Raw genomic sequence first — 13,696 nt, 5'->3', positions numbered from 1 at the left:
AATTATTAGAGGTCCGGTTTTGATGGTTTTTAGGTCCAATAGAGTCAAACCGTTAATAATGGTTTTTAGTTGTTGAAATCCGTAACCAAACAGTTGAACAATAGAACTGAACGGTTTGACCCAGTGTCATGGTTTCTTTTCCTACTAGCTATATTGATGCCAGCAATACTAAACTCTTCTAATGCTTTGTTTCTGTTTAAAAAGTTGGTATATGGACTTGCATCTAATTTTCCATTTTCACTTATGTTATGGTTAACTATATAACACCCACAAATAAATGTTTAATGAAATTTAGGTATATTGGTAGTAACCGATAAGCCCAAAATTAACAGAAATGAATCATGGTCATCCAATTTCACTATGTTCATTTAAAACTATAAAGGCGTCATAGCACAGGTGAATGACTCATATAAAGAGCATAACAATACTCAAGTCAGAAGCTTGAAATTTTACCAGATGGGAATGCTCGTATCAAACCACAACAACAGTAGACTGCTCTCTGCCGCCGCCACGCTTGCTCATCCAAATCAGCAGCAGAGGCATACTATAGGAACGGTGGCATTGGCATTTTATCAAAAACCTATAATTCAACAATTCAAATCAAACTTTATGAACGGTGGCATTTCATCAAACACCTGGTGTGCATACTAAATCTTGAAGCATTTTAATCAATTTGTTTAGGTTCAACGCACAAGGTTTATAATTTCAAGTAGTTTCTACATACTATCTGCAAGTTTCTTATAACAGCATTGCAAACACTAATCATAAGCAATTGTTGAAGGTTTTAGAGGCTAGGTTAAAGTTCATGAAAACCCATTTACCCACTTTCTTGATTTGACCATAGAATTGATTACATTGGTCTATAATCATCAAATGCAACGAGTCTAAGTTGGAAATTATCATAAACATATGAGATTTCTGAAGATAACCCTAATTGATGAGGTTAGGGCTAGAAAAGCTTACAACTTGATGATTTCTAAAGCTTTCAATCACAACTTGAAGATGATAATGGTGTGGATTTTATCTTCAATTTGATGATCTAAAGATGCAATTCACCTTCGTCTTCTTCCTGTTCGTCGCTCCATTACTAAAATCAAGTTTTTATAATCTACAATTTGATCCCCTAACTCTAGTCACTAGCCATATATCACACAAACTTGCTACTTTAATTCAAGCCTTTCTATTATAAAAATAAATAAATTTTTCTCGTTTAATTTTATTCAAGGTAAATAAAACTAGGGGTGCAAATGAGCTGAGCTGTCCGCGAGCTATTAAAGATCGAGCCCGAGCTTGAGCCTAACCATAAACTCGTTTAATAAACAAGTCTGAGCCCGAGCTTTACTTTTTCGAGCTCGATCCGACTCACGAGCCTAAACGAGCCCGAACCCAAGCTTCACTCCACTTATATAGCGTCATGAAAAATTAAATAAAAAGAACTAAATAATATATATTATTTTATACATAAATTTATAATAGAAAAAGAATTATAATTATATAAAAAAGTAATTGATAAATAGTAAACGTGTCGAGCCTGAGCCAAGCTTGAGCTTTGAAAATATAGCTTGAAATGAGCCGAGCTCGAGCTCTGTGTAAGTTAAACGAGGCGACTCGGCTCGTTTGCGCCCATAAATAAAACCATTCACAATATGATAAAATATAATGATAGATTTAAAAACAAAAAAACCAGATGTTACAGTTAATCCTAAGAGAAATACTGCAAATGCAACATCCTATTTCATTTTTATCTACACACTTGACACTTTTTAACTTGCATTTTAAGTTTTCACACTAACATATGCTCTACTTGATAATGTTTGAGATTGTGTTTGAAAAATGATTATTATCTATAAGTTAAAATGTGTTTGGGTTTGGTAATCACAAAATTATTTTTTATTTTAGATTTTTGATTGGTTTAAAAAACAGTTTTTCAAAAGCCTCAAATTCTGAATTTTCAAAATGGCTTTTTGAAAAAGTCAATAAATATTTTTCAAACTCAATCCGAAACATAGTCGAAATCTCGCCAACTTCACCTTTTATTGGTGACGTAACATTTATGCTACTAGTCATGAGGAATTAATGTCATGAGTCTGAAAACATGTATATGAAATCGATGGAGCTCAGGAGGCGGACTCTATAGCTTCAAAGGGAAACACGATTTTTTTTTTGAAAGGGGGGCTAAATTAAAAGGATTAATCACTTGGGGGGTTGGAAAAATATTTTTTTTCAAAAGGGGGGTTGCCTCCATTTGTAATGGCGGGGAGTTTTAAAAATATAGGGGTGTCAGAGTTAGTTAGAGAATGTAAGAACTTTAAGAGGTACGAGGTATCTCCCCTCCATTATCAATGGCGGGGATTGCAAAAATATCTCTCCTCCCTTTCTAACGGAGGGGAGTCTGAAAAAGGTATCTCCCCTCCATTTGTAACGGCGGAGAGTCTGCAAAATGTTTTTTTTATACAAAAGATTTGAGGGTTGATGCTATTCTAAAATTTGAAGTTATGCCTATTTTGCTATATAGTTTTTAAATTTCAGTTATCATAATCTTGAATCGCCTATTTTGAAGACATTTATCTCTCATGTATGAACCTCATTTTAGACCTCGTTTCATGCGTTGCAAAGTACTCACGTAAAAGAAATTAGTCAAGAAAAAAATTAGTTAAGAAAATCACGTATGACTATTAAATAAATACAAGCAAAGTTTACAAAAAAAACCGTTGCTTAATATTATTTTTAATTTTTTAGCTTTTAACATGTTGAACCTAGTTGTGTAAGATTAATTTTAAATTGATATTAAAAAAAGTCTCCTCCAACTTTTACAAACTCCCCGCCGTTACAAATGGAGGGGAGATAACTTTTTCAAACTCCCCTCCGTTAGAAAGGTAGGGGAGATACTTTTGCAGTCCCCGCCATTGATAATGGAGGGGAAATACCTCGTACCTTTAAAATTTCTTACATTTTCTAATTAACTCCGACACCCCTATATTTTTAAAACTCTCCGCCATTACAAATGGAGACAACCCCCTTTTGAAAAAAAAAATTTCCAACCCCCAAGTGATTAATCCTTGTAATTTAGCCCCCCTTTCAACAAAAAATCGGGAAACACAAGTCGTTAATGTTTGATGGATGACGTCGGCTCTACGTAAGATCCATGTTTCTCTTTCATGTCAACCCACTCTATGGCGAGTCAATCTTGGCGCTACTTGTAGTTAAGCTGTTTCATTAGTTGACGAAATATCTTGAGATTGACTTACACTTAGTTAGTGACATGGTGCTCTCTTAGATATCTCGGGTTCTCAATGAATCTACAACCACACTACTTGCTAATCTACTAATCAAAGTATTGACTTCAACTCGATATGATTATCTTAAGTCTAAGCTTCATGTTGCTTCCTCGGTTTTTCTTTCAAGGGAATGTTATCAGCTATTATTTACACTCACTCACTCATAGATAAGGTCTATATATATGATATATACGTTTATCATTAGTGAAGAAAACAAAAGAGTGAGTTCAAATCCTTGCAAGTGTAAGGTTTGAGTGATTTTAAGGTGAAACAGTTTGCTGTTGAAAAAAATCTAGAATATTTTATGCATAGGACTACTAGTTCATATATGTGAATCATATATATGAAACCTGAAAGGTAAGTTTTATTCATTTACGAAGGAGATTTAATGTCTGATAAATTATACATACAATAGCGTTGTTAAAAAAAAGAACTTAATTGGTTTGCTTTCAGATGCTCCATCATATCCTTCACAGCCTTACATCTCGCCTACTCGATCTATAAAATGGATGATTCAGATTGTCCCAACCAACCATCATATCGATCCTATCCATCGCATACACCCGAGATAATTTATTTATTAATTCTAATTCACCCATCAGAATCAGTCTCACGAAATGGTAAAGGAACAGCTTTCACTGCTCTAAACTTGCCCACATTGTTCAAATGCTCATTTTCCAGCCTGCATCAGTTAATCAAAGTATATAAGTACACAAATCAAAGAAAACAAAACATATATTACCCTTTAATAATATATTTTGTTTTACCTATAGTAGTTCCAATGGCCACGCCGTATAACTTCTAACGAAGCAAGGGAAAACTCAAGCAATCGGGACTCGAACAATCCAACTTTGAATTGTAGCACAGTCTCCAGCCAAGCCACCCTCAAAACAAAGTTCAAGGCCTGCATATCAAGAAGTTTTGTAGTTATAGTTAGGACGACCTGAATGACAATATGATTAAAACATGATGATAGCCAGTGACGGAACCAGAATCTTTCAGGCAAAGGATAATTTTTGTTTTCCGACTACAACTAAAGAGTCAAACTCATGTTTTCCTTGAAAAAAATCACTAGTTTTTATATATAAAAGTTTGACAAGTTCTAGTGGTAGGAGGGTCAATGGACCCTCTTGATCCTCCGCTGGTTGCACCCCTGATGATAGCGGCTGGTAACTTACAATGGCCAGGTAGTAGTAGCCTTTTTTCTTTAGGACAAGTTCATCTCTAAGCCATAGGTTTTTGGACTTGGGATCCATAAGTCCCCAATCCTTAACAAAGTCCCAATATAGCTGGTATACGGTAGCAATCAACGAAGTCACCAAAACAATGATCAACCACAATTGCGTTTCTTGCCTTGCATAAGTTAACCTTGCTCCAGCTGCAATCATGGCTGACACATACTTCCCCAAGTTAGCCAGGTGGTTCACATCACACTCGTCGAACCATCTTCTTGCACACTGCATGTATACAATGTATCATTCAAATGTTCTTAATTAATTATTCATCATAATCTTGTTTGCGGTATTAAAAGTAAACCCCAAGTCTTTATTTACCTGCATAGCACGCCAATAATACGGTGCAAAGGAGATTACATAAGCAAGCTCCCTATATAACTTCCCTGATTTACAAGTCTGATATTCATGTGTTTTGAAACTCCCGGCAAGGAAGTAGCATGCCGTCGATTCCATGTGCCTCAACAACGGGATCTAAAACAACAGAATAATTAATAAATACACATGTAAAAGACACAAAATAATGGTCTTGCAGTAACTTATCTATCTATGCACCATATCTAGATAAATACCTGGCTGGTAAGTTGATCAGCCATGAAGAAATCTACCATCAGAACCTGTGAATTGATGACACATTTCATATTAATATGCTTCCTTACAAAAAGATACGAATATTAATTTATTACATATATGTATATGTATGTAACTGATATTTGTTTAGATTTATTAGTACCTTGTACAAAGGAGAGCAAACTATGTTGCGTATGACTCGAAGAAAACAATAGCGAGTTGGGCGATAGAAGATGTTCAACGGACATATAAGCAGCCCAATGAATATCTGAAAATGAAATTAAATGGAATTGATCACTAACCACTAAATCTATGAAAACATAATGATAAGTAGTTACATGGATTCGGTGAAAGTGCGAAAGAGAGTAAACTTACCAAAAGAAGAATGCCTGGAATGGTGTCAACATCGGACGGAGAAAATCCTTTGGAAACTAAGACAAGATGCAATACCATGGCAGACACAACAGCAGTCATCATGCTTGTGCCTATGAGAAACGCATCTCTGTACTTGAGTGCGGTAGAGGCTTGGAATTCAAATATGAAATTGTAGTTAATCCTTGTAGCCTTCCACAAGAACAGATTGCACCCATACATAAATAAGTGCAAGCTAAGCAATGCAAACATGCTGCATTCATACACACACACACACACATAAAGTTAAGTAATTAACCATTGAGACTTGTGTCAAAATACCAAATATTTCTGAAATATATACCTGAAGACAGGATAGACAGTTTCGACATAGTCAGTTTCCGTTTTTGGGGAGAACATGCAACTGATATGTGCCAATATTGCATATACAGCAAACATGGTTACAAAACTACCAGTAAACAGGCCTGTTGCATCACCAAAAATTAAGGTTGTTAATTAACTAATTCTGGGATTTGTGACTGACTGAGCCAGTAATATTATAAGCTAGGGGTAGTAATTTAATTATACCAACGAAAAAGGTGACCATGTGAGAGTCTTTTTGTTGCCGGGGTCTCAAAAACTTCATTGCCTTTTTCCTGTCATCCTTGGCAAAGTGCTTAGTGAAAGATGTTTCCACTTCGTCCATTAACTTTACCACCTATTCATTATTTTAAATAATCAGCACCACTAATAATTAGGTAATTGATTTACTTGGTTATTATAAGCTGAGTTGAGCTTGTTAAAATTTATTTATACCCACAAGTATTACATGGTCATGCGATATAAATACATACATATATTGGGTACGTTATTGTACAAAGGTTCTTATACACATACAAAGCGTACGAAGCTACTAGTAGGCTACACGTGTCCTTGGGGCGAGGTTCATGCATAATTACGCACAAAGATAACTAATCACGCAACTGATATGATAATTACGGTAACATATATAAATCACTAAGTAACTTATAATCTTATATGAATAATTACAAAATTGATATGAAAATTAATCACGTAACTGATATGATAATTAAGTTTATATAATTATGTATGTATATGTACATGAGTAGAAAAGCATGAGCTAGCTAGTGGTGCCTTACTAGGAAAACCTCAATACTTGGTGTATAAAACAAATAATTAGACCCACTAGACATCTTAGTGCTCACTAATTACTTTATCTTCTTAATTTCATTTTAATTTAATATTTATGTCACATGCATAAAAGTTGACCGATCGATCTCACTTTATAATTTACTTAGCCAGTAAATCTCATTATTACTTTATACATATATTTCACACCTGCCTGTAGGTGTAGATCGAGGCTAGCCTTAACACAAAATCTCATTACCTTATACGTATACATCTCTATATACCTTTTCAATAGTAAAATCGATAATGCAATAATGCATTAATTAACTTACAATTGGATGTTTATTGCATTTTGTCTAGCTTCTTGCTAGCGCTACACGTTTGTTCAATGAAATTGGCCGTTCTAAAAAAAGGTCGCAAGAGATGATATATACCTTATCGGAACTAATGAAATGAGATCTTTTGACAGCCTTGAGGTAGTTTGCTGATGACTGTTGGTTAGACACCTATAAGGAAAATGGTAATTTAAGTCAAGACCGTTATTTTTTGGCTATAAAGTTCTTGTATCAATAAACATTGCTCATCATATGTATATGTAGCATATATGCACAAAGCTTATACAATTACCTTGTCGAATTTCTTCAATATTTTCACGAAAGCCACCATATTTAGTGAGCTGCAAGCGAATAATACCACCATAAATGATTAGTCATAAATCATAGCTAATTTTAAGGTAAGTATGTTTATTTAGTTTTGTACCTATAAGTCTTTAGTAGACCAAGACCTCTATAGAGTTCGACAAAAGCCCCTCTGATCATTTTTTCAGCACATTGAAGTTTCTTGCGATTGATGTATTCACCATGTTTCATCGGGTTGTTCACTAGATCTTCCCATAGCATCGACGTAACTGCTGTTATGGTTCGAGTAGGCGTGGTTGCTGGAATATTGATCCTCATTGACGTTTTGGGCTTTCCGTCTTTAGTCTTTCCCTTTGTGGCTGCTCCAATCACGTTGATTCCGTTCTTTTCTAGAGCCGATATCACGTCATCCGTTTGTGGCTCTCCGTCCCTTTCACCAAACTCGGATGCAGTTTCTGCACATATACCAATTTATTCTACTTTAATTTTCTACCAGATTAGAATCACATGATTACACAAGATTGAAAAAATATAATGTCAATATGTCATACAATTGTTAATAGAAAAAATTTATGTCAATACACCGCGTATTGCATTTGGTTAATGTTATAATAAGTATCTATAATAAATAAAAATTATTTTAAATATCTAAATATACATACTTTTAATTACCATCATTATTTAATACAAGTTAGAAGCGTTTTTCACGCTTGAGGAGCTATAAAGTTATGTCGTGTGTCCTCTAGGATTTATACTTATTAGGGAACTAAGTTAGAACCGTGTTCCACACGTGGCGACAAAAACAACAAATAACCAAATCTAATAATATAAATAATAACATCCGTTCGGAATCATACCATATTTATATAAGTAATTTCAAATAAACTGTTTAGTGTTATGCCAAAAGTGCACTTGCCTTTACTTTTGAAATTTTAAGACAATCCCATTAGTTATCATTTTCTTTAATGGTACAAATGTACAATCCCATTAATCTAGCACGTTGATTACACGTATTATCAATTATTTATAAATATATAGTTGCATCCACGTGTATAGTACTTGATTTTCCATGAAAAGAAAGAATAAAAGAAAATATATAGTGTATACCCGAGTCAGAGGTCCGGCCAGATGAGTATGAGCGTAGGAACCCGGACGATGCGGTGGAGTTGAAACTGTTTGACCGCGATCTTCGACGATCAACAAGTACTTGCTGGAGGTCCAACAATATCTGGAGCTGGTTCTTCAACATCTCTCCCCTCTCAAGGAACTCGCTTTCTTTATTCCTGTAAAACTGGTTCACCTTGTCGAGTTCCTCATCCAATTTTTCGAAGAACTCCTTCACCTAGTTTTTAATTAGTACCCAAAGTTATTATATGCATACAATGCAATGTTGTAGAATTCGCTTGGCGCTAGTTAGACGATAGGGTAGACTCCGATTAATCGACACTAGTCGGATTGAAATTTATTTAAAATTTTCAAATATATGTACATATACCAAATTTTATATATAAAATTTTTCAATAACCGATTGTGATCAAATAATGATTAATTGATGACTGGTCGGTGGAGTACCAGCAAGTTATTAATCGGCGCTTGGGCGAGATTTTTACAACCATGTTTGCATGTATCGACTTAAATAAAAAAGTTAACATTAATAACCTCATCTTCCTCCGAGTACAAATGATCAACAAGTTCAGTTTCATCAACTTCGTCTTCCTCTACGTCACCTTGTTCCATAGTTGCATTTTTAACCTTCAACATGACACGTGTAAAATTATATCAATCGTAAGTCATAAGTTATCTACACTGTGTTTTTTTTGCAACAAAATATATTATGTGTTTAAATTGTGATACATGTCATGATGCCATATGTTATCTTTTGTGTCACGATGGTATCGTGAGTTAAAGATGACAACCATTTTATTGGCTTTTAGGTTCCCAAAATAGACATTTTATTCACATTTATGGCTTTGCAAACGCCAGCTCGCCGCTTTTGTTAATCACTATCTACACCTTTAACTTCATAATTTGCATGCTTCATTTCAAACGATAGACACGGTTTTTTAATTAAAGTTATAAACTAATGAATAAAATTAAGTATACATATATATAATGGAAGATGATATATATGATGGAGTGGTTTCATGCGTAACGTAACAGAACCAACAGCTGATCATATGCAAAAAACATCTGATTTCATGGAACAAAAGAAAGAAAAAAAAATCATGAAAGATGACACGGAATCCATGATGAGGACATGCACCAAAATATATTTTTTAAAAACTTTAGTTCAGAAGCTATACATACATATGCTTATGAATTAAGTACTTTAACCGTATATTCATTCAATAAAAGATAATTAACTAGTAAAAGCTGATGAAAAAGTAGATACCTGAAGAATCTGATCAGGTGGCCGGTCGTCATTGGTGCCATTGCAGGAGACGCGACGCAGGAAAGATCGAGCCACATCAAATATCGAAACACCATAATCATGATTCGAGTTAGTGGTTCGGGAATTAAGCTTCGATGCTCTAGACAGTTTCACCTTCTTGACATGTTTCTTGAGTAGCCAATAGTTCACAAATGCATCTTTCCATTCAGGAATCAGTTGGGCTTCAAGCTCCTTAGAGAACTTCACCATTCTTTATTCAATAATCTATCAATCTATTTCTCTCTTGGTAAGAGAGAGAGAGAGAGAGAGAGAGAGAGAGAGATGGTATATGGGGGATGAGTAGAGGGGGTACTTAAAGATATATAGTAAGAGAGAGAGAGAGAGAGAGAGAATGTGTAGGTGGAGAAAAAACAGTTTAACAAGCAAAATCTTTTTGTAAGACCAAAGAGAGAACTCAGAATAAGAAAATAATAAATAATTAAAAAGAAAGAAGATGGATGATGAAGTGGAATATAATGGCTGCTTCCTTTTCCTCTTCACCTCACTTTATATATTTTAGATAAATTTATATAATTACTACATATGGAGATTAATGGAGCCTCCTTAAGTTCATTTTGATTTCACTACCTTATGCTAGATGTGTTCCCATTATTATTATTATTATTATTATTATTATTATTCACTTTTCATTTTCTTTTACTCCTATAATATTTACCAAAAACAAAGCAAAAGAAGAAATGAATTGATTAGTTAATGGAATTCCCAATTGCATACTAACTATAAATTGAACACTTCAATTAATTACCCGTGTTATATTCAAGTATCCTAAGTTTTAGAGTGGCAGCACACACTAACTGATCATATAAAAGTAAAATAAGAAAGCAACATCGATATTTTATTCACATTCGGAGTAACGTACTCTGTACTTTGATGGATCACTTGGCAAGATACGATGTACGTACACTAATGGATTTTCTCAATAATTAAGCTCCACAAAAAAATGCTTACCTACTTTTTTTTCCGATGATGTGCGACACTAATTGATCCCTAATAACGTATAGGGGTGACCCCCCTCAAAGTTGGTCGTTCAATTGGCTTTACCGTTCTTTGACACAAATATCTAAGCTATCATATTCCACACATTTTAGCCAAATGACACACAGATTAGTGTAAAATAAACTTGTACCTTCTTAGTAGTTGGTGACCAAATCGATTGCAATCCTAAAAAAAAGTTGTGTGGCCTAATTGTGATAAAGCCTAGAACATCAAACTCGTTTAATAAGGGAGAAAATGTGGAGTTCTAATTCTATTGGTTTGCATTATTAAACAAGTATCAACGATAAAGTATCAAAAGTCATCTAAACTTCTTTATAAGGGAGAAAATGTGGAGGTCTAATTCTATTGGTTTGCAAAAAGTGTGTGGGATGGTTTAGAAATACTTGAAAAAAATGCATGGTTCAATGTTTCAAAATATTTAGTTTTCCACATAAATACAAAAATTATGAAAACAAGATAGAATCGAATGAGCAAACGTCGAATGCTTTGAAACAAATGCTGTAATCTAAGATTAATATATGTTTGTGATCTTCTTGTTCTTAATTCTACTCGTTAATTTCTTTAAGATTTAGAATGATATAGGTTTGAAGTTATTCGAAACTTCAAATATTTATGACACATGAGACACATGAATTACCATCAAATGAATTGTAAAGCCACAAGACGTTATGAAGCCACTGCAACGCTTGAAAAGGCGTATGTTCCTTACACGCAATAAAATTCTAGGAGAACAAATTGATAAAGAAAGCAAAAGTAAAAAAGGAACTCTTTCACAAAAACTTTTGTAACCAAATTCATAACGCTAGCTTGATGATTAGAAATAATCAACCACATGCAATCCATCCCTCATGATAGGTCCGGAGTAGCAAGCACATCATTTGCAAAGTCTTTTTACACAAGTTTATACTTTACAACTTTTTAATTATATAAATTTAGTGTATGGATCAAATACAAATAACTAGAGTTTTTATTATTACACTTTTTATTCTCAATAACATAATTACTTTAGTTTAAACTGTAATCACACTAGTTATTTATATACTTAGTAGGTTAATTTTATTTGTATCGGATCTAATCCATATATATATATATATATATATATAAGTTTTGTTGAGATATGAGGACCCTATTCTTTTCAAAGGCTTAATTCAAGGCCTAGCCTTACCATACAACACTATCGGGCCGTCCTAACTTAATTCTTGCAACTCAAGGTGTGCTTTAGACTAGATACAGCAGATGCCTTTGAGGCCTTCAATTGATATATGATTAATGGTTTTATTAACTTCAAGTTAATTAAAATTCAAAGGGGCCCGGTTGACAAAGACCCAACGTCAGTGGCAGTGACTTTGAACTAAAACATCATTAGCTATTCTAAGCACTATCTTAAATCCTCTATAGGCATTCCGACTCGCTGAGTGGTAAAGATTTTTGTCTTTAAGAGTGAAGATTAGGGTTCAAAACCTGACATGAGAGTAGATTTTCTCTTGAAATAGTTTACAAGTAGACGGGGTGTGTGTAACCGTTTTTTCATTAAAAAACTTAAATGATCGATTTATAGCTACTAACAATTATTAGACAAAATCATATAAAGCATCCTTTACGTTTGTGTATGAAAAAATTTGCACATAAAAATGTTATTTCTTAGCATTATAAAAATTTCCATTGAAATCTTCATCGCCATCTCAAAAACTCATTCCTTTTAAAAATTTATCACAATTTTTTTTAAACCACTCACATCGCATTCTCCATCTCAATTTCTAAATTATGTGTGTATTATTATTTTTCAATGCTTGAGGTACAAACCGATATGCTTGAGATAGACTCTTATACTTTGGAGATCAAGAGATGTGAATAGGGAACTATTAATATAGAGATTTACTACATAAAATCTTTATGCTTTGGAGATGGAGAAGTATAGAGGTAGGGTACAAAAAAGATCCAAATACCCTTAAGTACTACTAGCGGGTTATAGAGGAACCCCTCATATAACACTCGTGGGACATACGGATCACCCGCATAACACGGTAGAGGAAGAACGTCCTCGCACCGTACGCGGAAGCATCCAGGCACCCTCAGAAGTCATCCGTAAGATAGGACATTTGTCCGCCAAAATGACTGGAAGGCAATGCCAACTGGACCGCTATCATGAACTAACTACCCTCTAGAAAAGTATCCACGATTGTTACTTGAAGAATACGTGACTCGCCAGCCAATGAGCAAAGAACACATGGCCAGGTTGTTATAACCGTGCACATGGCCAGGGTATGGTCCAACCTATCATAAGGCGACGCGTGTCCTGGTTGTTATGCCCATGTACATGGGACATATAGCTCAACCTATCACAAAGGGACATGCGTCCAGACAGTTATCAAGATCTTCTAGAAGATGACAGCTGGCCCAATCACCTTCCTGCATCCTTCGGCTATAAATATCTTGTCAACCTGCATGAGGTATTCATTCACATTCATTTTGACTTACTTATACTCTGACTATACTTAGTCTATATACTTCAGTACTTCTCCTTTACGAACGATACTGATTCTCACACCGGAGGGTGGTTACAGGAATACCCCCCCTCTTGTTCTTCTGATGGGTGGTCCATGGGACAACCCTTAAGTGGTTTAAGTCCGTTAATATTCATGTGTTTAATTGGTTTATTTTGTTGAATTGGATAACTACGTTTACTCGTGTAATGGCAGGTATGAAAAGCTAGATGATGGAATTACGAGGACGTGGGCGAAAACAGTGATGAAAACGGACTTAGAACGAGAAAGTTATGACGAAAACAAGAAATTTATGGTGAAGACCACCGTAGCTTACGGTACCCACCGTAAGCTATGGTGGAGTTGAAGAATATTAGCTGCCGTAAGGCAGTTTGTTGACACCGTAGGCTTTTTAAAGCCACCATAAGCTACGGTGGCCACCGTAGCTTACGGTGGACGAGTGCTGCAAATTGTAACTGCCGTTTTTAATTGTTTCTTATGGACGGCTTTTGGATCTTTATCAAGAACTTATCATCTAAAGACGACC

At 34.7% G+C, this 13,696-nt stretch overlaps 1 protein-coding gene across 1 annotated transcript; it reads right to left on the bottom strand.

Moving 5' to 3' along the window:
- Positions 1–3,620: 3,620 nt before the first annotated feature.
- On the bottom strand, positions 3,621–9,890 carry LOC143620384 (phosphate transporter PHO1-like). Its single transcript, XM_077092091.1, has 15 exons — positions 9,611–9,890; positions 8,878–8,970; positions 8,326–8,560; positions 7,340–7,673; positions 7,208–7,256; positions 7,015–7,086; positions 6,020–6,149; positions 5,796–5,916; positions 5,456–5,705; positions 5,244–5,348; positions 5,083–5,127; positions 4,832–4,984; positions 4,457–4,735; positions 4,046–4,182; positions 3,621–3,960 (listed from the first exon to the last, which is right to left on the bottom strand). Exons 1-15 carry the CDS (start codon positions 9,857–9,859, stop codon positions 3,870–3,872), a joined length of 2,343 nt encoding a protein of 780 aa, XP_076948206.1. The 5' UTR covers positions 9,860–9,890; the 3' UTR covers positions 3,621–3,869.
- Between the last annotated feature and the right edge of the window lie 3,806 nt (positions 9,891–13,696).

The sequence above is a fragment of the Bidens hawaiensis genome, unplaced genomic scaffold (genome assembly GCF_021521415.1).
Source record: "Bidens hawaiensis isolate Kalapana, Puna unplaced genomic scaffold, B.hawaiensis_p1.1 tig00002553_1, whole genome shotgun sequence".
NCBI classification, from domain to species: Eukaryota; Viridiplantae; Streptophyta; class Magnoliopsida; order Asterales; family Asteraceae; genus Bidens; species Bidens hawaiensis.
This window is presented reverse-complemented; position numbering and strand designations above follow the sequence as displayed.

Excerpts from the sequence above, each read along its gene's own strand:
- LOC143620384 (XM_077092091.1), bottom strand. The coding sequence starts at position 9,859 with ATGGTGAAGTTCTCTAAGGAGCTTGAAGCCCAACTGATTCCTGAATGG. Across the intron at positions 6,150-7,014 it reads ATTTCATTAGTTCCGATAAG|GTGGTAAAGTTAATGGACGA; the intron begins GTATATATCATC and ends AATAATGAATAG. Across the intron at positions 4,985-5,082 it reads CTGATCAACTTACCAGCCAG|ATCCCGTTGTTGAGGCACAT; the intron begins GTATTTATCTAG and ends CTGTTGTTTTAG.